Source organism: Hyla sarda, chromosome 4 (genome assembly GCF_029499605.1).
Source record: "Hyla sarda isolate aHylSar1 chromosome 4, aHylSar1.hap1, whole genome shotgun sequence".
In the NCBI taxonomy this organism is placed as follows: Eukaryota; Metazoa; Chordata; class Amphibia; order Anura; family Hylidae; genus Hyla; species Hyla sarda.
In genome coordinates this window covers 399,018,714-399,042,762 of record NC_079192.1, presented here as the reverse complement: position 1 = coordinate 399,042,762, position 24,049 = coordinate 399,018,714, and the positions used below count along the sequence as shown (strand labels likewise).

At 39.8% G+C, this 24,049-nt stretch overlaps 1 protein-coding gene and 1 long non-coding RNA gene across 5 annotated transcripts in view; one reads left to right on the top strand and one right to left on the bottom strand.

Moving 5' to 3' along the window:
• The first annotated feature begins 4,126 nt into the window (after nucleotides 1–4,126).
• RFX4 (regulatory factor X4) overlaps nucleotides 4,127–24,049 on the top strand; it is an 84,747-nt gene continuing 64,824 nt past the window's right edge. For 2 of the 4 annotated variants that reach the window (XM_056517307.1, XM_056517308.1), the window contains exon 1: nucleotides 8,167–8,424. In XM_056517307.1, coding sequence (XP_056373282.1) covers nucleotides 8,382–8,424 — 43 coding nt within the window. In that variant the 5' untranslated portion in view covers nucleotides 8,167–8,381. Of the gene's footprint in view, nucleotides 4,600–8,166; nucleotides 8,425–24,049 lie in introns of those variants that run through there. The other 2 variants (XM_056517310.1, XM_056517306.1) reach the window with 2 other exon arrangements.
• Nucleotides 4,610–6,962, bottom strand: LOC130267460 (uncharacterized). The gene is made up of 5 exons (XR_008843199.1): nucleotides 6,865–6,962; nucleotides 6,236–6,301; nucleotides 6,069–6,156; nucleotides 4,939–5,030; nucleotides 4,610–4,787 (listed from the first exon to the last, which is right to left on the bottom strand). It is a non-coding gene; the product is annotated as an uncharacterized LOC130267460 (long non-coding RNA).

Genomic DNA, 24,049 nt, shown 5'->3' with positions numbered 1-24,049 from the left:
TAGTTCATAATTTAGTGTCTGTACCTGTGTGTGACAGTTTTCTCAAAATTCTTCTGTGATTTTCACCCCACTATTTATTTTTATCAGCATACAAAATGACTGTTGTCTCAGATTTTTCCCAGGTTGCAATGCGGCCGAGACCTGACTCACTAGTCAGCTGATGGCAGGGAGTCTGTCTGCTTCAATGGGTGGAGCGATCGCTTGGTGGGAGAGAGATCAATCTGCAACTAATGCAACAGCTGATGGCACCCTGATTGAAAACCACAGGTCTTTTGAATGGATGCAGCTCATTTATGTTTCAATGGGTGGGGTGGCTGATGTGTGGGAGGGAGGAAAATGGAATTGTGGGATTTGTAGTAAAAAAAAAAAAAGAAAACTGAAACAGGAAATACAAGTTCACAAAAAGCTAGCCACAGTGTTATGGTAATCTCACAACATAGCCATTTATCCCCAAGATAAGCACAGATCCTTCCTAAGCATGTCCATTACTGTCTGCCAGGTACGTACTAAAATCACCTTATGGTGGAAAACCCCTTTAAGCAAAAAGTACTACTGAGGGGTTTTCGGAGTGGGTGGGAGCAGTTGTGTGGCTATTTTTTCTGAGATGATGCCTTTTTCCATGTAAATTATTAGGTGAGATCTTAGTTTTTCAGTCAGTTTAGGAATGGGATTACCAGGTAATTTCCTATATTTCCGTGTTAATCAACGCATAGCTTCCTGCATATAGTAGGCTTTGGTTAATGCCACAATATTTCCCCTTTGTCAAATTTTTCATTACAATTTTGTCGTTACCTTTGAGTTTATCCAGTGCACGACGTTCTTCTATTGACAAATTAGGGGGATCTTTTGGGTAAACCAAAGCCTGCAAAACGTGGATTTCACTGAAATTTTTAACCGTAATATGGCTTTCAGGGTCATCCTCCATGACTTTGTTGCCCAACAGATCATTAAATCATATAGACATTCTACAGGGTGGGCCATTTATATGGATGCACCTTAATAAAATGGGAATGGTTGGTGATATTAACTTCCTGTTTGTGGCACATTAGTATATGTGAGGTGGGAAACTTTTCAAGATGGGTGATGACCATGGCCGCCATTTTGAAGTTGGCCATTTTAAATCCAACTTTTGTTTTTTCAATAGGAAGAGGGTCATGTGACACATAAAACTTATTGGGAATTTCACAAGAAAAACAATGATGTGCTTGGTTTTAAGGTAATTTTATTCTTTCATGAGTTATTTTACAAGTTTCTGACCACTTATAAAATGTGTTCAATGTGCTGCCCATTGTGTTGGATTGTCAATGCAACCCTCTTCTCTATATACTGCTATATACTACTATATACACAGCAGGAGAAATGCTAGCACAGGCTTCCAGTATCCGTATACACTGCTGTATACTACTATATACACCGCAGGAGAAATGCTAGCACAGGCTTCCAGTATCCTATACACTGCTATATACTACTATATACACCGCAGGAGAAATGCTAGCACAGGCTTCCAGTATCCGTATACACTGCTATATTCTACTATATACACAGCAGGAGAAATGCTATCACAGGCTTCCAGTATCTGTATACACTGCTATATACTACTATATACACCGCAGGAGAAATGCTAGCACAGGCTTCCAGTATCCGTATACACTGCTATATACTACTATATACACCGCAGGAGAAATGCTAGCACAGGCTTCCAGTATCCATAGATTCAGGTGCTGCACATCTCGTATCTTCACAGCATAGACAATTGCCTTCAGATGACCCCAAAGATAAAAGTCTAAGGGGGTCAGATCGGGAGACCTTGGGGGCCATTCAACTGGCCCACGACGACCAATCCACTTTCCAGGAAACTGTTCATCTAGGAATGCTCGGACCTGACACCCATAATGTGGTGGTCACCATCTTGCTTGAAAAACTCAGGGAACGTGCAGCTTCAGTGCATAAAGAGGGAAACACATCATCATGTAACAATTTCACACATCCAGTGGCCTTGAGGTTTCCATTGATGAAGAATGGCCCCACTATCTTTGTACCCCATATACCACACAATACCATCAATTTTTGTGTTCCAACAGTCTTGGAGGGATCTATCCAATGTGGGTTGGTGTCAGACCAATAGCGGTGGTTTTGTTTGTTAACTTCACCATTCACATAAAAGTTTCCTCATTACTGAACAAAATCTTCTGCGTAAACTGAGGGTCCTGTTCCAATTTTTGTTTTGCCCATTCTGCAGCACCTGAAACTACGGATACTGGAAGCCTGTGCTAGAATTTCTCCTGCAGTGTATATAGTAGTGTATAGCAGTGTATACGGATACTGGAAGCCTGTGCTAGCATTTCTCCTGCAGTGTATATAGTAGTATATAGCAGTGTATACGGATACTGGAAGCCTGTGCTAGCATTTCTCCTGCGGTGTATATAGTAGTGTATAGCAGTGTATACGGATACTGGAAGCCTGTGCTAGCATTTCTCCTGCGGTGTATATAGTAGTATATAGCAGTGTATACGGATACTGGACGCCTGTGCTAGCATTTCTCCTGCGGTGTATATAGTAGTGTATAGCAGTGTATACGGATACTGGAAGCCTGTGCTAGCATTTCTCCTGCGGTGTATATAGTAGTATATAGCAGTTTATACGGATACTGGAAGCCTGTGCTAGCATTTCTCCTGCGGTGTTGCTATCAGTGTGTGAAGAGTGGGAGAAGAGGGTTGCATTGACAATCCAACACAATGGGCAGCACATTGAACACATTTTATAAGTAGTCAGAAACTTGCAAATTTCACAAGAAATGTTTTTGTGCAATGCGCAACACCACACCAGCAGAAATAGAATGTTTATATGATTTAATGGATCTGTTGGGGATGATTTTGAAAGCCATATTACAGTTCAAAATTTCAGGGGTGGAGTGAAATCCACATTTTGCCCACCTATTCCACTGGGTTCCAACATTGATTGAGACACGCGATTGCATATGCTGCCGCACTAAAGGGCCAGTGTATGCGATCGTGTGTCCATGTGGATGTTTTTACATTGGATGCACAATCCGATCCTTGTATTCCCTGAAAACGGGCAAAGGTGCCCCAAGATTAAAGCGGTATTCCAGTCAAAAACATCTAATCCCATATCCAAAGTATAGGGGATAAGATGTCTGATCAAGGGGGGCCTGCTGCTGAGACCCCCCCGCGATCTCCCTGCAGCACCCGCATTCTATGCGGGTGCTGCATCTCCAGTTTCGGAAACCTCCGAGTTTCCGGGACTGGGGACATCGCGCCACGCGCCCTCCATTCATGTCTATGGGGAGGGGGCATGACAGCCGTCATGCCCCCTCCCATAGACATGAATGTAGGGGGCATGGCGTGACGTTAATGTTTAGCATTTTTGTACAACCCACCTGAAGTCACATGGGTTGAGAGCTTTATATACTTCCTCACAGAGGTGGTTTTGTTAGTCTGATGAAGCATCCGTTGATGTGAAACAGCTGCTGTCACTACAGTTCTGTTCTGTGGCGTCCTACCTGGTCCGCTGTATTTTATGCACTTAAAGGAATAAAGATCCGTACATCACAGACACAGTGAGTGCCTCTTCTATCTACTTCTATAAAGAATCTGATCTTAAAGGAGAACTGTGGTGAAGCATTTTTCATTTCCCCTGTGCCCGGGCTGCAAAAACAAAAAAAAACTAATTTTAACTCACCATCCTACGTTGCGCCGATATCGGCGTCCCGGTCCTCCTGTGCTGGTCTTCTTCCTGCTTCCGGCTGAGAGCACTGTCATGTGCTGCCCTGGCTCCTTACATGACACTACACTCAGCCTATCACTGGCCGAGGCGGGAAATCGATGCGGACAGTGATACGCTAAGCGCAGTATGAGTCACCATAAGAAGGAAGAAGACCAGCACCAGAGGACTGGGATGTTGATATCGTAGCAACGGGGGAACATAGGATGGTGAGTTAAAGTTAGTTGTTTCAGTTTTTGCAGCCCGGGCACAAGGGAAATTAAAAATGTTTCACCACAGTTCTCCTTTAATCATGACTTACGATCAGTTAACTGATCGAAATGCATTGGCATTTCGTTTGTGTTTTATTTTTGTTAATTTTTTTCATGCTTTTTCTTTTTTTCCTCAAGCTTTTAATGATTTTCTAATACAGGATTTTATCTGGAAGCTCCCCACCTACGAACTGTTAATACGGTTTTCCAAAAACTGGTGAGTGGACTGTTTTACTTTTCATTGTATATTGGCTAAGTACCCAGAATTCCCCGGTCTTCCTGCTTAGACCGCCTAGACAATGATAACAAATAAATAGAAGACTCCCCCTCAAAATTTTCGCATACTGATGGAATAATCGCCTACAGTTTCCTATTCTATTCAGTTTCTCGAATCAATAGCCTGTACGCAGAGAAATCCTTCTTGCTGGTTGTTTCACCTGTTGCTGTGTTGACCTTGTTAAACCGATACCCGATGGGGCCTCAATGAAGCACTAGCGAGTGCGAAACGGCTGTTGTCTCGTAACTGTAAACTGCCATCAGATTGTGTCTCCCCCTATACTGGATGTGAGTATTATACTTTGCAATAAAGAAGAGCCTGCTGGATCTGGTGAGTGCTGCCATATAATCTTCATTGGGAGCTTCTGATACCCATCTTCACCCTGGGGGGATATCCCTGGGTACTGTACAGCATTGTCCTCCCTGCACTACAGAAGTGGGAAGCGCAGGGAGGAAGAGCAGCTTATAACTGCTGGGGCTTCAAGAGACTGGGAAAGCTGGGTGGCTCGGCGAACGCACCTTGAAAGTATGTACAAAAAAAATTGTTACTATACACAAAGCTTTCCTCAAATTGACACAAAGAGAAAAAAAGAAGAGAAAAAGGAACACAATAGCGCCCCTGGTGAAGTACGTTAGGCACAAGTAGGGAGATGCTGGTAATAACACTCACCCTGTGGTGTTGCGCTCAGAGCACAACATCTGGTATCGCATATATCATAGAGTGGGATCCTGCAGCTTGATTCCCCCGATCCCAGGCAGCGTCTGGTCCGGTATTGGTATAGGCAGCAGAAAAAACAAAAACGGAACTTATTCCAAGCGCCAGATCCCTTGAGGTAGTCAGTCTTGAACTTAGTTACACCCGTGCTCGGATCTGCCGGTTCCGCCCCGTCAAACACTCTGACGCATTTCGCGCTTTCGCGCTTAGCGCAAAATGCGTCAGAGTGTTTGGCGTGTATTTGCAAGTCTCCAAATAAAGTTATACCCTGTTGGAATTCACCTGGATGCTGGATATCCCTTTCTTTGTTCTCTGATTGTACAGCCGGGGGCGGAACCGGCAGATCAGAGCATGGGTGTAACTAAGTTCGAGACTGACTACCTCAAGGGATCTGGCGCTTGGAATAAGTTCAAATTGAGACAAGTAAATGTCTGGATATAAAGGGGCCACATTGGAATTTGTGGAAGCCATAATGGGTCTAATGAAGGTTGGATTCTGTCAGAAATTTGTGGGTCTTATTGTCAATAGCCCCCCCCTATGGTCTCTGAAATATTCTTGAAGATGCAGGAAGAGGGGTCGCCATGTAATTGTCTATATACCAGTGTTTTGGATGGTTGAGAAAATATCTCTGCCAGGTAATCTGTTTTGTCCTGGATGACAATGGTGTCCCCTTTATCTGCTGGTTTTATCACTAAACTCTCATCAGAACGAAAAGCCTCTAGTGCCTGAATGGCAGTCTGACTCAGGTTCCTGGGATGGTGGTACGAAAGACGTTAAACTCCTGTTGTACCAAGTCGATAAAAGTTTTGATAGAGGGTGTGTCTATAGGAGGCAAAAAGTTTCTAAGGGGTTCTAAGACCTAAAGGTTTGAGGCTGACAGGTATATCTCTATGTGTTTTGGTACTGAGTCTTCGGAGTTAGTGAAATTGGGCTTCAGGCATATATTTTGGTAAAATCTCTGCAAATTAATATCTACAATTGGAACAGTGAGGAAGTTCACTTGTGCAATGGACAAAATGATCATTTTCATGATAAATTATTGGAGGAAATCTTTACAAATGAGGCGTTGGGGTCGAAGGCCATACCTGTGACGTGGCATGCATGGAGTCTACGATGTTGAAACGGTCACCCCCCTTTTTTGTTGCCTCCTGCTGTAAGTTCCTCAACATGGTCCTAAAAAAGATCACATTAATAGATATACATTGTCCCATAATTTCTGACCACGAGACAATGACAATATGACAATACCCACCACAGTAGATTGCAACTTTTTGTGACTATTTGTGGTGACCGGGGACCAATGTAGGCATTTGACTGTCTGGAGAAAAAAAAATTAGGAGGCAAAAGAAGTAACTATAAGGGGTGCAAAGGTTGCATTGGCACCTAACTCTTGTACCTTTCCAACCATTGTATCTCAGCAGGACTACCAAAAAAACGTGAAGGTTGAGGGCCCCATTCCTGATTTTGCATGAGAGGCTCAGGAACACCAATGGGAAAACATTACAAATAGCCTTCAATTTTCATCATCTGTATCTTGGATCAAGAATCATGCACACAGCAATGCCATATTTTGACCTCGCCTGCTGCTCTATGCTGCCGCTGTTGCTTCTAGGGATTACTTCCAATTGTATTGGCTGATAGCAGACTATGGGGTTGTATTTACAACCCTTGTTGTACACTTCCATGTGCATGCATCTTACTGTAGCAAAAGTTGCCATCTTGCCCCGGCCTTAGATATAATGCAAATAAAAATTACACATTTGCAAATTAAATGACGGTTCAAATAGTCGAAACAGGAGACAAAAACAACCACACAAGGTGCCTAGTGCATTATCCTCAACATGTAAAATTCTAAACAATACAGGTAGGTATTGTGCTCACCTTGAGCGCAATAGAAATGCGCTTATCACCCCGACGATTTAAGTACGGGGTTTTGTGATGTTTATCCGGGAGTGCTGCGATGACGTAGGGACATGGGAACAGGTGCAGGACTGCCCACAAAATATGCAGAAAATTAGATAGAAATGTCCCTCTTTTAGGCGCTGCTTCTCCCAACAAAGTCAATGAGACAGGTATTCATTAGAAAGATTTTATTGTAAAACCAATGACGCGTTTCAGGTTGAAAACCCTTCCTCAGATGCCTATCTGAGGAAGGGTTTTTCAACCCGAAACGCGTCATTGGTTTTACAATAAACTTTCTAATGAATACCTGTCTCATTGACTTCGTTGGGAGAAGCAGTGCCTAAAAGAGGGACATTTCTATCTAATTTTCTGCAGTTCAAATAGTCGGCATACACCCAGAGCTACAACATTGGGTCAGAGGAGAACTTTCTTATTAATAGTGACTAGTAAATTGGACGTGGAATTCTGTGGTAAGGGAAAGTGATTTAGTAAGAGCTGCCTTGTTTCCTGTGCAGCACTGGTATAGTTTGCTGTTTGCGGAGGAGGGAGCAGTGCCCGTATACACGGTGAAAGCAATTCATCTGTAATCTCTTTTCTCTTTCCCTGTTGGAGTTCTATTCATATTCTAATCACAGATTTTCCTTCCTAAAAAAAAAAAAAAAAAAAAAAAGCCACTTTATCATCGCCCCAAAGCCCTGGCTTTTCACTTTTAACATCCAATTCCGACTCATAAAAACTCTGCAACCATTAAAAATCTGCCATCACCTGCTACAAGATCAAGGAACCTAAATCTTAACACTTTGCACAAAATAAAAAGTTTGTAAAAATTTCAAAACTTTTCCATTTTTTTTTTATATATATATTTTTTCTTTACAATGATATTTAGTTTTTCACTGTGTAATGCATAACACATGAGGTGCGACTAGTTAGCAACATGTGTGAATTATTACGTTTATTAGAAAGAGCGGTGTCATCTTAATGGCATCCGGTGATACGTTTTTGTTGTTGTTGTTGTTTTTTCTTTTTCGGGTCGTACAATCCATAATGTTGATTTGTGTGGAGCAAAAACATCAGTTTATGTAAGGAAGGGAGGACAAGCCTGGGGAAGTATAAAAGTAATAAAAAAAGAGGGTTTTATAATAGAAAGGGGGGGTTGAAGTGCAGGGATTGCGTAGATTTAAGCCCCCCTTTTTAGAGGAAAGTCTTTATTATTCAAAACAGCACCACAATGGGCTTCACAGAGAGCCTTGCCACATCCCCATCTGACTACCAGCCATTCATCAGGCAGCCTGGCCTATCAATGACATGTCTCCCATCAGGGCTCTTATAAAATGATGCTTTTTCCCATGCAACATCAGCAAACATTGTGACTGGTCTGTCTCTGCCCTGCTGGATTTACCAAGTGTCCATTTGCCTTCCTTTTGCTCCCTTCCACTGAGATAGGGGGTCTCACAACCCCTAGAATTTTGGTCTCCTGTTCTGCCCATGGGAAGATCATGCATTGTGGGATATTGGAGGAACCAGACATGGATTCCACAGGTTAGTTTAACTTTATATTGGCTAAAGCAACTACTTTCTTTTAACCAGTTCAGTCCTGAAGCTCCTCAGAATTTCTTTTTTTTTTTTTTTTTTTTTATTCTGTGAAACTTTTATATCGTTTATATATAAATAGACTAGAAAGTCTATAGAAAAAAAAAATATATATATATATATATAACATCTTTTTTTTTTCTTTTAAATATTTTATTATATTTTTATCTTTTGATGCAGATCAGATGGTCTGGTATACTGTCAATTTATTTCTATAATAATGCCTGTAAACTTTTTTTGATCCTTGTATATACAAGTAAAAAAAAAAAAAAGTTAACTTTTTGGTTTTATGTTTTATTTTTAATTTGTATTTTGTGTGCTTTTCAGTAGAAACTTCCATAAGTCTTTCCTCTAAATACACCTGTTGCCTGGATTCTGATGATACATATAGTATGGGGACATACTGTAACACTAGCATATTAATACTATAAAAACTAAAAAAGAAATAAAATAAAAAAGCTATATACTGTAGAAACAGCTAAGAAAAGAAAATAAGAAAATGTATTTGATTTTACTATTATATGTTAGATAAGATATACCGTAGTTAGCTACACCATCAACTTAAATTATAAGGGCACTATTTATACATTTTTTTGTCATTTTTTTTGTTTAACCCCTTATAGTATTAGTTTGATTACAACATATAAATCAGGAACATATAAAACATTACAATTTCTAACAATTCTTTAGAAGTTTCCAAATTTTACACTTTTTAAAGGAACCAATCCTATTTATACTAAAACCCCCAAAGACTTCTGAAGATGGATGCAATTCACCATCCCCTGCCTATAAAGTTTTACCATAAAGTCAACTCCACCCTATTAAATACGATTTTTTTTAAGATCGATTCATTTCACTCCATTGCTGCAAAGTTTTTAAAAAAAAACTAATATTGAAAATACATAATTGGAATCTAAAAGAGGAATAAAGGTTTTTTGTTTTGTTTTGTTTTTTGTTTTTTTCTCCTTGGGGTGGGGTCGTAATTTGAACAAATACAGAACTTTTTAAAGATTTATCTACATAAAATCAATTTTTTTTATATCAGATTGGGTGACTCCATGTATAGTTGTATATAAAAAGAAATAATTTGATTAAATTCTTATGATAAACATGATTCGGAACCATAATCAAAATTAGGAATTAGATTTGAAATTTAAAACATTTAAAAACATTTTTGTTTTATATTTTTTTTTTTAATTTCCATACTTTAGTAACTTCCGTAAGAAGTTAGTTGACATCAATATATATGATATTATTCTACCTTAATATATGAATTCATGTTGCCTGATTATTATTGATTACATTCATGTTTTCATATGAACATTATTTTTGGGTATCACTTTTTGGCACTGTCATAAAGCACGTATACTGGAAGCAACAAGTGTTAGGTGTGCTTGTTCTCCCTCTGTAATGGGGCACAGTAGGCGGCCATCACTATACTCTGTTTAATGACTTTCTTCAGATCACCATATTTCATTGTATGGCTCATTCTTTTCCCGTCTGATCTGATTATTCAGTCCAATGTTAATACCACCGAAGCGGTGACTTCACCCCTTACAAAAAAAGTTTTTCACAAAGTCATCCCATCAAAGCATTTATTGTTAGAAACTATATTTAAGTATAATAACTTAAAATGTACAATAAGAAAAAAGGAAAGAAAATATATAATAAAATAATAATAATAATAAAATAGCAGGTAAAGATAAATAAATTAAATTGTAGGCAAAATTTTTGACAAATATTTTAAGACTTTTATGACTTGTTTTACTTTATTTTTTTATTTATGAACATTTATTTTATATATTTTTAAGATACAAAAAATAAAATAAAGAAAATTATCGAAAAAATCTAAATGAAATCAAATGGGTGATCTGGCTTTCTATCTATAATCCAGGAATGCTGGGTGTTGGTAAGGAGGCATTTGTGAGAAGTTACTTTTGGAAGCAGTGGGTAAAGTTTGCCGGGGCCGGGGTTACCATGGTAATTGTCCCTCGGCCCGTTGTCATGGACACCACTGTGGAGGAAAGAGATCCGCGACAGCAAAATATTATGAGTTAGCAGTTCTGTGCTGAGGAACACCAGGCGAGCCGCTTCTTTGAGAAATCAAAAAAAACAACAAAAGGGATTGAGTGTTGAGGCAGCGGGATTGGATTGAGCATGCGTGTCATCACATAATGCCGATCCCTGCCGCACACAGGAGTCTGTATAATACTGAACACACATCACCCTCAGTGACTGCAGTCATCCCAGCAATCCCTGTGCCATCTACTCGTATGGTCTCACAACTCACTTTTATCTATCTCATATCTATCTATCTCATATCCATCTATCTATCTATCTCATATCTATCTATCTCATACCCATCTATCTATCTCATATCTATCTATCTCATATCTATCTAATTCACATCTATCTATCTATCTCCTATCCATCTATCTCATATCTATCTATCGCATATCTATCTATCTATCTATCTCCTATCTATCTATCTATCTCATATCTATCTATCTATCTCATATCTATCTCCTATCTATCTATCTCATATCTATCTATCTATCTCATATCTATCTATCTCCTATCTATCTATCTCTATCTATCTCATATCTATCTATCTATCTATCTATCTCATATCTATCTATCTCATATCTATCTATCTATCTATCTATCTCATATCTATCTATCTCATATCTATCTATCCATCCCATATTTATCTATTCATCCATCTATCTATCTCTATCTATTCCATATCTATCTATATATCTCTCATATCTATCTAGCTATCTCATATCTATCTATCACATATCTCATATCTATCTATCTCATATCTATCTATCTCATATCTATCTATCCATCTATCTATCTATCTATCTATCTCATATCTATCATATCTATTTATCTCATATCTATCATCTATCTCATATCTATCTATCTATCTATCTATCTATCTCATATCTATCTATCTATCTCATATCTATCTATCTCTATCTATCTACCTATCTATCTCATATCTATTTATTATTTAATATATTCTATCAGTTTCTAAAGGAACATTCTATTATACTGCTCCCTGATAACATAACTATAACATAAATGCATCAATTCACTTTACTAATAAGTTCCCTTATTTAGAAAACTCAACATCTAGAATTGATATTGAAAAAGTTTACTGTCATCTTTTGTTATCTTTTGATAATGTGAACTAATACGCTCATCATTTATCTATCTATCTATTTAAATTTTGTATTATCTATCACCTACTTTCTTTCTTTCATCTATGTATCTATCCATCTATTATTTACCTAACCTTAATCTTTCTATCTAACTATTTCTATGTAATCTTTGTATTATCTATCATCTTTCTTTTTCTTTCTTTCATCTATCTATCTATCTACTTAAATCTATCCATCTTTATATTATTTACCTAACCTTTATCTTTTTGTATGTCCATCTATCTTTTTATCTATATCTAATCTTTGTATTTTCTATCATTTGATTTTCTTTCTTTCTCACATGTATCTCATATCTATCTACCATCTATTTATCTATATATCTATCTCCTATCTATCTATCTATCTCTCATATCTATCTATCTATCTCCTATCTATCTATCTATCTCCTATCTATCTATCTCATATCTATCTATCTTCTATCTATCTACCATCTATTTATCTATCTATATATATATCTATCTATCTATCTCATATCTATCTATCTCCTACCTATCTATCTCAAATCTATCAACCATCTGTTTATCTATCTCCTATCTATCTCATATCTATCTATCTCATACCTATCTCATATCTATCTATCTATCTATCAAACTCATATCTATCTATCTCATATCTATCTATCTATCTCATTCTATCTATCTCATATCTATCTATCTAATATCTATCTATCTATCTCATATTTATCTATTTCATATCTATCTATCTCTCATATCTATATATCTATCTATCTATCTCATATATATATATCTCATATCTATCTATCTCATATCTATCTATCTCATATCTATTTCATATCTATCTATCTATCTATCTATCTCATATCTATCTATCTCATATCTATCTATCTCCTATCTATCTATCTATCTATCTATCTATCTATCTCATATCTATCTATCTATCTCATATCTATCTATCTCATATCTATCTATCTCATATCTATCTATCTCATATCTATCTATTTTTCTTGCACAGCTACAAAAAATAAATAAAACTCATGTTTTTTTAGTGGTCTTGTTGACTACTAAACTTTTTTGTGAAGTTGGATACAAATTTCAAAAATAAAATTCCTATTTTATGTTTACGTAGACATTGAAAAGTCAACTCTTCTTAATGTCCACAAAAAGGTTAAAAAAAAATTAGTAAAAAATCATATTTCGGAAAGCTACAGTAGATCCCACCTCCGCAGGCCAACTTTTTATTCTTCGTCATCGAAAATGTTTCCTATTCATTACTATTTAAAAAAAAAGAGTTTTTGGTGAAATCTGTTAATGCTCCATATTGCTTGATATGGTTCTGTCCGAAATTTACTATTATACAAAAAAAAAAAAAAAAAATTTAAACTTCTCTGTAAATTATGACTCTGAATAATTGGTTTATTGTGTTAAGTTCTAGCTGTAGATGCATTTGTAAAACTTGACTATGAAGGCAATAGATAGCATAGAGACTAATGTTGGCTATGTACGTCCTAAAACAGTGCTCTCCAACCTACCTGTGGACCTCCGGTCGTTTCAGAACTACAACTCTCAGCATACTGAGCTGGAGATCCACATATTGAAAACCAGTATCTTAAATGTAATGTTTAGATTAGAGTCAGGCTGTGACATTTTTAGCGTTTATAGGGGTTTTCCCCCATTAGAAGGGGTGACCTAGCGCTAGGATATACCATCACTACTTGATAGATGGGGGTTGGACTGATAAGTCCCCATGAATTTTCAGACTGAAGGGGCCATAGCAACCCCTTCAAATTTTCCCCCCTGCAAAATGACATTCTGTTCATTTACTTGCATGGTGGATTGGGGGAGCCTTGCTGGAAAGAAAAAGTTTAAATGTCATAGAGACATGTAACAGGTTTTGGTCGGGGTCTAGGTGCTAAGACCCCCACCGATTCCTAAGATAAGCAGGGAGAAGCTGACCGCTTTTCTCCTGATCTCTCCTCTCACTGTAGGAAATGGGCTCCATGGACTTTCTATAGGATCCTTCTGCTGCAGCGCCCAGACCTTGACCGATCAAAACTTGTGCCGTCTCTATATGTCTAATATACCGTATATACTCGAGTATAAGCCTTCTCGAATATAAGCCGCGGCCCCTAATTTCACCCCAAAAACCCAGGAAAAGTTATTGACTCGACTATAAGCCTAGGGTGGGAAATACATCATCCACCCCATGTCATCATCCCCCCCCTGTCATCATCCCCCCCCTGTCATCATCCCCCCTGTCATCATCCAGACCCCCGTCATTAACACCCCCATCATCATCCAGACCCCCGGCATTAACACCCCCGTCATCATGACCGCCTGTCATCATCCAGACCCCCGTCATTAACACCCCCGTCATCATGACCGTCTGTCATCATCCAGACCCCGTCATTAACACCCCCGTCATCATGACCGCCTGTCATCATCCAGACCCCCGTCATTAACACCCCCATCATCATCCAGACCCCCGTCATTAACACCCCCGTCATCATCACCGCCTGTCATCATCCAGACCCCCGTCATTAACACCCCCGTCATCATCCCCCCACCTTCATCATCACCTGTGGACCTCCAGATGTTGCAAAACGACAAGTTGAAGACCACTGTGGCCTTTGTCATCATCCAGACCCCCCTTTTGTTTTCTACTCACCTCCCCTCGGTGGGTAGGAAGGGTGAGCTGGTCCGGGCCATCTATGCTGCAGAGACCGTCCGGTGGGGAGGGTTAGTCGTTCCGGGCTGTCCATCTTCACCGGGAGGCCCTCTTCTCCGCTCCGGCCCCGGAGTAGTGACGTTGCCTTGAAGAAGACGCGCACGTCACGTCCGTGCGCATGAACGTCCCTGTGCGGTGGCGTCAATGCAGCGTCACTAGTCCGGGGCCGGAGTGGAGAAGAGGGCCTCCCGGTGAAGATGGACAGCCCGGAACGACTAACCCTCCACACCGGACGGTTCCTGCAGCATAGATGGCCCGGACCAGCTCACCCTTCCTTCCCACCGAGGGGAGGTGAGTAGAAAACAAAAGGGGGGTCTGGATGATGACAAAGTCCCGGGCAGTGCTCTTAAACCTGCGGACCTCCAGATGTTTCAAAACTACAACTCCCAGCATGCCCGGACAGCCGATGGCTGTCCGGGCATGCTGGGAGTTGTAGTTTTGCAACATCTGGAGGTCCGCAGGTTGAAGACCACTGAAGGGATTGACAGGCCAGAAAGTTGTTTTGTTCACTCGAGTATAAGCCGAGGGGGGGCCTTTTCAGCACGAAAAATTGTGCTGAAAAACTCGGCTTATACTCGAGTATAGACGGTATGTCTAATATGTCAATTTCTTTATTTATTTTTATAATGACAGTGACACTCGGTGAGGACCTCGGTGCTCTTGTTCTCGGGGTCATTGGTCCTCCCCCATAATCATATTGTTATGGCACACCTTGGCCATAAGCCAAAGCCTCCTTTCAGAGACGTAGCTTGTAGCTTCTGGGCCCCGATGCAAAATCTGCAACAGGGCCCCATATGCCAATTTTATTTCAGGTCTCTAATGGGGCAGATGTGCTTTGGGGCCCTCCTTAGGCACCAGGGCCCCAGTGCGACTGCTACCTCTACAGCTACGCCCCTGTTTCTGATAGTAGTTGAGATTGGGTAGTCGGGCCCCACATGCTACACTGTCCATGTTCTCAGCCCCAAATTCCTTCCCGGGACAGGTTCCTTCTGAAGATAATGCAGATAATGAACATGTAGACTCGAGCTGTATACAAAGAACTTACACCAATCCTATAGTCAATATGGGGAGATTTATCAAAACCTGTGTAGAGGAAGAGTGGTGCAGTTCCCCAAGGCAACCAATTGGATCGCTTCTTTCATTTTTCACAGGTCTCTTTAAAAATGAAAGAAGCAATTTGATTGGTTGCCATGGGCAACTACACCACTCTTTTTCTGCACAGTTTTTGATAATAGATGGATAGATACATAGATGAAAGAAAGAAAAAGTAGATAATAGGTAATACAAAGTTTAAATAGATAGATAGATATGAGATAGATAGATGGATAAATATGAGATAGATAGATATGAGATAGATAGATAGAGATAGATAGAGATGAGATAGATAGATATGAGATAGATAGATAGATATGAGATAGATAGATATGAGATAGATGGATATGAGATAGATAGATAGATAGATAGATAGATATGACATAGATATGAGATAGATAAATAGATATGAGATAGATATATAGATAGATAGATATGAGATAAATAGATAGATATGAGATAGATAGATAGATAGATAGATATGAGGTAGATAGATAGATATGAGATAGATATAAAATAGATAGATAGATAGATACTTCTAGAAACAGGGCAGCACTTGAAGGTAGTTGCTGGGGGGTGCAGGGTGTAGTTGGACTCGGTCACAGTCCCCAAAATATCCACATGAAGAAAAATAGCAGCACTCCAGGTTCATATAGAAAAGGTGTAAGGCTTTATTCACCACACATCAGAGTGAGGTTTCGGCCGTCTCACACGGCCATTGTTAAGCCCATTGTCAAGCCAATGGCCGTGTGAGACGGCCGAAACCTCACTCTGATGTGTGGTGAATAAAGCCTTACACCTTTTCTATATGAACCTGGAGTGCTGCTATTTTTCTTCATGTAGATAGATAGATAAATGATGAGCGTATTAGTTCACATTATCAAAAGATTAGACAGTAAACTTTTTCAATATCAATTCTAGATGTTGAGTTTTCTAAATAAGGGAACTCATTGGAAATGAACATCGGTGAAAATGGCTCCCCCTAGGATCTCCTTACCAAAAATCAGTCACTGACCACAGAGAAAATGAAGCATTACACAGCTCTGACTGGAATCAGAGGGCGGTCAATGTAATGCAGGATTTTCCAGGGCAAGAGATGTTCTTCTAATGTTTTTCCGTGCACAATTGGGGAGATTCATCAAAATCCGCCCAGAGGAAAAGTTGCTGAGATGCCCATAGCAACCAATCAGATCGCTACTTTCATTTTTGAAAAGGCCTATGGAAAATGAAAGCAGCGATCTGATTGGTTGCTATGGACAACTCAGCACCTTTTCCTCTGGACAGGTTTTGATAAATTCCCTCCTATGTCGTTCTCTATAGATAGGAATTGTACTTTCTTTGACACTGTTTCTATTGACTAGAGCTGGCCCTGAATTTAAAGGGGTACTCCGGTGGAAAACTTTTTTTTTTTTAAATCAATTGGTGCCAGAAAGTAACAGATTTGTAAATGACTTCTTTTAAAAATCTTAATCCTTCCAGTACTTATAGCTGCTGAAAACTACAGAGGAAATTATTTTCTTTTTGGAACACAGAGCTCTCTGCTGACATCACGACCACAGTGCTCTCTGCTGACATCTCTGTCCATTTTAGGAACTGTCCAGAGCAGCATATGTTTTCTATGGGGATTTTCTCCTACTCTGGACAGTTCTTGTCAGCAGAGAGCTCTGTGTTCCAAAAAGAAAACAATTTCCTCTGTAGTGTTCAGCAGCTAATAAGTACTGGAATTATTAAGATTTTTTAATAGAAGTAATTTAAAAATCTGTTTAATTTTCAGGCACCAGTTGATTTAAAATAAATAAATAAAATAAAAAAGTTGCCCATATACTTTAGCCCTTAGACAAAAGCTTGTTCGGTTGACGGGCATAACTAGGGGTTGCCGAGGGTACAGTTGCATCCGAGCCCAGGTCTCTTTTTCCTAGATGAGGAGACCAGTACCATAAGTTAAAGGGGTACTCCACTGGAAAACATTTTTTTTTAAATCAACTGGTACCAGAAAGTTAAACAAATTTGTAAATTACTTCTATTTAAAAATCTGTTGCGCAGCAAGTTCTTTTCTTTTTGAATTTCCTTTCTGTCTGACCACAGTGCTCTCTGCTGACACCTCTGTCCATTTTGGGAACTGTCCAGAGTAGGAGCAAATCCCCATGGTAAACCTCTCCTGCTCTGCACAGTTCCTAAAATGGACAGAGGTGTCAGCAGAGAGCACTGTGGTCAGGCAGAAAGGAAATTCAAAAAGGAAAGAACTTCCTCTGCAACATATAGCAGCTGATAAGTACTGGAAGGATTAACATTTTTAAATAGAAGAAATTTACAAATCTGTTTACCTTTCTGGCACCAGTTGACTTAAAAAAATAATGTTTTCCAGAGGAGTACCCCTTTAAAGGGGCATTCCGGTGATGTATGATCGCAGAGGTCCCGCCGCTGGGGACCCCCGCGATCTCGGTGCAGCCAGGGGCTGCACCGAGATCGCGGGGGTCCCCAGCGGCGGGACCCCTGCGATCATACATCTTTTCCCCTATCCAAAGGATAGGGGATAAGATGTATAAAGCCGAAATACCCCTTAAACAAGCTGCGGGAGAGCAGATAACAGGCGATCATGTTCCCCACTCGGGCTTTTCTTACTACTGTGACCTGGATACATTTGCCATCTATGTATTTTTCAAGTCTGTGGTCCCCAACCTTACTTACTAAGCAACTTAGTCCCCAAAGCCACCAACATTCCAGGTTTTTCCAGTTACCTCATTGGAATAAACAGAATAAACAGAGAAAGGTTGGTAAGTGGTTATAGAAGGGCCATTGTGATAACAGCTCCTCTCTATATGGATGGAATACGTGTGATGTATAAGTTCAGGTTAGGTGACAACGTGAACCTATACTGTGATATATTTTGGTAAGAACGCCGGCTGTAGCGCCGGAGGTTCGTGATGTCATGCTACGCCCCCTCAATGCAAGTCTATGGGAGGCGGGCATGGTTGTGACGTCACGAGGGGGCATGGCCATGGCGTCACGAGCCTCTGGCAATGTATCGTTAGACATCCGGCACAGAGAATGACTGGATGCACCGGATGACTGGGTGCCGCAGCAGAGATCGCGGGGGTCCCAGCCAGTCCAGAATTTGGATTTTTCTCTGTTCTATTCCAATGCCCCCCAAAGACTTACTCCACCTGTACTGGACAGATTGGTGACATAGCAGTAGTTCCTCTCCAATCATGTAGATCTTTGTACCCTTAAAGGGGTTATCCAGGAAAAAACTTTATATATATATATAAATATATATATATATATAATCAACTGGCTCCAGAAAGTTAAAGGGGTTATCCAGGAAAAAACTTTATATATATATATATATAAATATATATATATATATATATATAAATCAACTGGCTCCAGAAAGTTAAAGGGGTATTCCAGGCCAAAACTTTTTTTTATATATCAACTGGCTCTGGAAAGTTAAACAGATTTGTAAATTACTTCTATTAAAAAATCTTAATCCTTCCAATAGTTATTAGCTTCTGAAGTTGAGTTGATGTTTTCTGTCTAACTGCTCTCTGATGACTCCTGGGAGCTGTGCAGTTCCTATGGGGATATTCTCCCATCATGCACAGCTCCCGGGATGTGACATCATCATTGAGCAGTTAGACAGAAAACTTCAGAAGCTAATAACTATTGGAAGGATTAAGATTTTTTAATAGAAGTAATTTACAAATATGTTTAACTTTCCAGAGCCAGTTGATATATATATATATATATATATATATATATATATATATATATATATATATATATATATAAAAGGTTTTGCCTGGAATACCCCTTTAAACCGATTTGTAAATTACTTCTATTAAAAAAAATCTTAATCCTTTCAGTACTTATGAGCTTCTGAAGTTGAGTTGTTCTTTTCTGTTTAAGTGCTCTCTGATGACACGTGTCTCGGGAACTGTCCAGAGTAGAAGCAAATCCCCATAGCATACCTTTTCTACTCTGTGCAGTACCCAAGACAGACAGAGGTGTCAGCAGAGAGCACTGTTGTCAGACAGAAAAGAACAACTCAACTTCAGCAACTGATAATTATTGGAAGGATTAAGATTTTTTTATAGAAGTAATTTAGAAATCTGTTTAACTTTCTGGAGCCCATTGATAAAAAAAAAAAAAAAGTTTTTTTCCTGGAATACCCCTTTAATGCTCCATTGCTCACCTTTAGGGTACTGTTGGGGCTTAATTAAATGGCCCGAGACCATCTGTAAAGGTGTGCCGATCGCATAAATCCACGCCCGCCAATTCCAGACCTTATTACAAGGCTTGAGCTTTTAGTCGGAAGGACAGAATGACCTAGACGCCCTTTTCATTTATTAACCATCAGCCACACAACCCCTATTTCACGGGGAGATGTGCGGCTGATGAATTTTTTAATAGGCCGAAACCCGATCAGCCAACAAACAAGGCTGATCACTGGCCCTAATACACTAGACGATATTGGTATGTTCACCACTTATTACCATGTGCATTGGGCCCTTACACACAGTGCTACTGGCCCCATCTAGTGCTTGTAAACCTGAATTACAGATAGAAGATTTGGCGATCCTTGTGCAGGAGCGGAAACAGATGCGGTAGTGGTGGAAGGCGACGGTAATAAGTTACCTAAGGCCGGACAGGAAAATAGTAAAGAAAATGGGCTTTATTGCCAGTAAATGCAGAAAACGCGTTTCGAGGGGATGACACCCCTCTTCGTCAGGTCCTCCTGACAAAGAGAAGGACCTGTGAATTGCATGCAGGTGAGGCTTTTAAGTGGCAAGTCCCGATCCAACTCCGAATTGTTTGTTTATTGCAAGTGCTAGCGGCTAGCCATTTGGGATTGACCAATATTTATAGGCCGCACCTGGAATAGCTACTGCTTAAAGCAGTGCTTCCCAACCAGGGTGCCTCCAGCTGTTGCAAAACTACAACTCCCAGCATGCCCGGACAGCCTTTGGCTGTCCGGGCAAGCTGGGAGTTGTAGTTTAGCAACAGCTGGAGGCACCCCAGTTGGGAAGCACTGGCTCAAAGCCTTACCATACACTAGCGTTACATGGCCCCATACAGCTTTCGATTTATGTAGCCATAATATGACACCCAAACTTGTAGCATGCTCCACTGGGCGCATTATGGGGTTATCCAGGAAAAAACTTTATTTATTTATATATATATATATATATATATATATATATATATATATATATATATACACAATTTCGCGTAAAGATAAATTTTGCACAGACATTCAAAAAATAGAAAACACTGACAGGGTTTAAATGATTTCTACCTCACACCGACACATAAATCTCCCCCATAGGGGTTAGATTTTAAAGGGGTATTCCAGGAAAAAAAACTTTTTTTCTATATATCAACTGGCTCCAGAAAGTTAAACAGATTTGTAAATTACTTCTATTAAAAAATCTTAATCCTTTCAGTACATATGAGCTTTTGAAGTTAAGGTTGTTCTTTTCTGTCTAAGTGCTCTCTGATGACACGTGTCTCGGGAACCGCCCAGTTTAGAAGCAAATCCCCATAGCAAACCTCTTCTAAACTGGGTGTTTCCCGAGACATGTGTCATCAGAGAGCACTTAGACAGAAAAGAACAACCTTAACTTCAGAAGCTCATAAGTACTGAAAGGATTAAGATTTTCTAATAGAAGTAATTTACAAATCTGTTTAACTTTCTGGAGCCAGTTGATATATATAAAAAAGTTTTTTCCTGGAACACCCCTTTAAAGCTGTTCTGATGTATTTCACAATACTTGCATACATTGGTAATATACATTAGGAGAATTCGCCTATACCAGTGTTCTCCAACCAGTGTGCCTCCAGCTGTTGCCAAACTACAACTCCCAGCATGCCCGAACAGCCGGAGGCATGCTGGGAGTTGTAATTTGGCAACAGCTGGAGGCACACTGGTCCCGAAACACTGCTTTAAAGTGACAAGTCCAGGTCCCGCCTGCAATTTAGGAATGCAAGCGCTAGTCCTGTCCGGAAACGTTGCTTGTATATATAAGTTAAATTTATAATGCACCTGTCTCATGACTTTTTCTTCATTATCCTTACACATATATGCTATTAACCATCATGATAGATTAAGTCCTATGTATAAAGTAAATATATATATATATATAAGAATAGACATGGTACCACAGGTGGAGTAGGAAATACCTTATCACTTCGTGACGCCAGGGCACCGTTATCCTATACATGGTGCGAGGTTGGAGACAGCTTCTCCTGGGCCAGGCACAGGGAGTAAATGAATATGTAAGAATAGACGTGGTGCCACAGGTGGAGTAGGAAATACCTTATCACTTCGTGACGCCAGGGCACCGTTATCCTATACACGGTCCGAGGTTGGAGACAGCTTCTCCTGGGCCAGGCACAGGGAGTAAATGAATATATAACAATAGACGTGGTGCCACAGGTGGAGTAGGAAATACCTTATCACTTCGTGACACCAGGGCACCGTTATCCTATACACGGTCCGAGGTTGGAGACAGCTTCTCCTGGGCCAGGCACAGGGAGTAAATGAACACACCGATGTCATGTTATGGATAACTGTCTTTACTGAGAAGGGTGCAGATGGTATTATACAGACAGTATGGTGCAGAGTAGAGAGGATGCAGTGTAATCCCTTGGGAGCCCTGTTGCCTTGCTGGGACTTGTGGTGCTTTCACCCAATAAATTGATGCTGACTTGAGAGAATAGATGATTGATCCTGGTAGTTAAGGTTCTGTCAAGATCTTGTAGCTTCCTCCGCCAGGGCATGAACTTCCACCGTGCGGGTGATCCTTGCAGAATGACTGGATGAAGTAGATTTGATCTGGGCCTTCCCTCAGGGCACACAACACACCTTACACCTTTACCGCACTGCTGCTCAGACATATCTGGGGCAACTCCTCCCCCACGACACTATATGGGCTAGAATTTAGGGGTTCCCATTGGCAGGCAGGGTCACATGGGGTTTACACTGCTCTCAAAGGGGTACTCCGCTGTTCAGCGTTTGGAACAAACAGTTCTGAACGCTGGAGCTGGCGCCGTCGAGTTCGTGATGTCACGCCACGCCCCCTCAATGCAAGTCTATGGGAGAGGGCGTGGCAGCTGCTACGCCCCCTCCTATAGACTTACATTGAGGGGGCGGGGCATGACATCATGAAGGGGCAGGGCTTTGACGTCACGAGCTCCCGACTCCAGTGTTCGGAACAGTTTATAACATACATAAGCATAACTATAAAATAAAATAAAACTATAAAATTAAATTAAAAAAATTAAAAAAAATAACTATAAAAATATATTAATTATTAGTAAAGTGCAAAACATAATTAATGTGGCAAGAAGTCTCTCAGTGGGCCCAACACCCGAGCTGCAGGTCTGAATATATATATATATTTATATATATATATATATATATATGTATGGACAGCCTTTGGTGATGGGACACCATATATATATATATATATATTTTATATATATATATATATATATATATATATTTCTTTTATTTATAAAGTTAAAAATAATGATTGAATAATTAAATTCTACTATTGGCCATGTCTGGTATTGCATCTTAGCCCTGTTTACAAGGCTGCGCTGCAATACAGGACATGACCAGTGGACCTGAGTGGCGCTGTTTTTGATTTAAAAAAAAAAAAAACTCAAACCTCTTAAAACTTCAGTGGGTGGTACCAACCTACAGGAGGTAAGTCCGACATGATGGTCCTATAGACCACAAATTAAAGGGGTTTTCCAGGAAAAACTTTTTTTTATATATATATATATCAACTGGCTCCAGAAAGTTAAACAGATTTGTAAATTACTTCTATTAAAAAATCTTCATCCTTTCAGTACTTATGAGCTTCTGAAGTTGAGTTGTTCTTTTCTGTCTAAGTGCTCTCTGATGACACGTGTCTCGGGAACCGCCCAGTTTCGAAGCAAAGTCCTATAGCAAACATCTTCGACTCTGTGCAGTTTCCGAGACAAGCAGAGATGTCAGCAGAGAGCACTGTTGCCAGACAGAAAACAACAACTCAACTTCAGCAGCTGATAATTATTGAAAGGATTAAGTTTTTTTTTTATAGAAGTAATTTACAAATCTCTTTAACATTCTGGACCCAGTATTCCTGGAATACCCCTTTAAATAAACATACCCTTTACTACTAAGAAGTCATCTACAATGTGTCTATATGAAGGTTTCTTTCTTTTCCTTCTACCTCGTCTGACCTGACGTTTAAGTCCTTATTTAACAATTTGAAGGGGATTTTGTGTCTATTGTGGTCATTCTGGAGGTTCTAGTCCCATCGGACCACCCTCTTCCCTGCGTGACCCCCTTGTTGGCAGTTCATCTCCTCCCCCATCACCTCCCTTCAGTGTTTTCTTTGTTATCTTGTAATTGCCCAGAATTCCTTTGATTCCAGTCCTGCATTTTATTACTTTTTATGTTAATTTTATATGCACTCATTGAAACCGTATGGGTATTGGTATTTTACGAGACGCTGGTGTATAGAGGTCTACAATGCAGCAGATCTTGTATACAGCTACGTATGGAATGAATG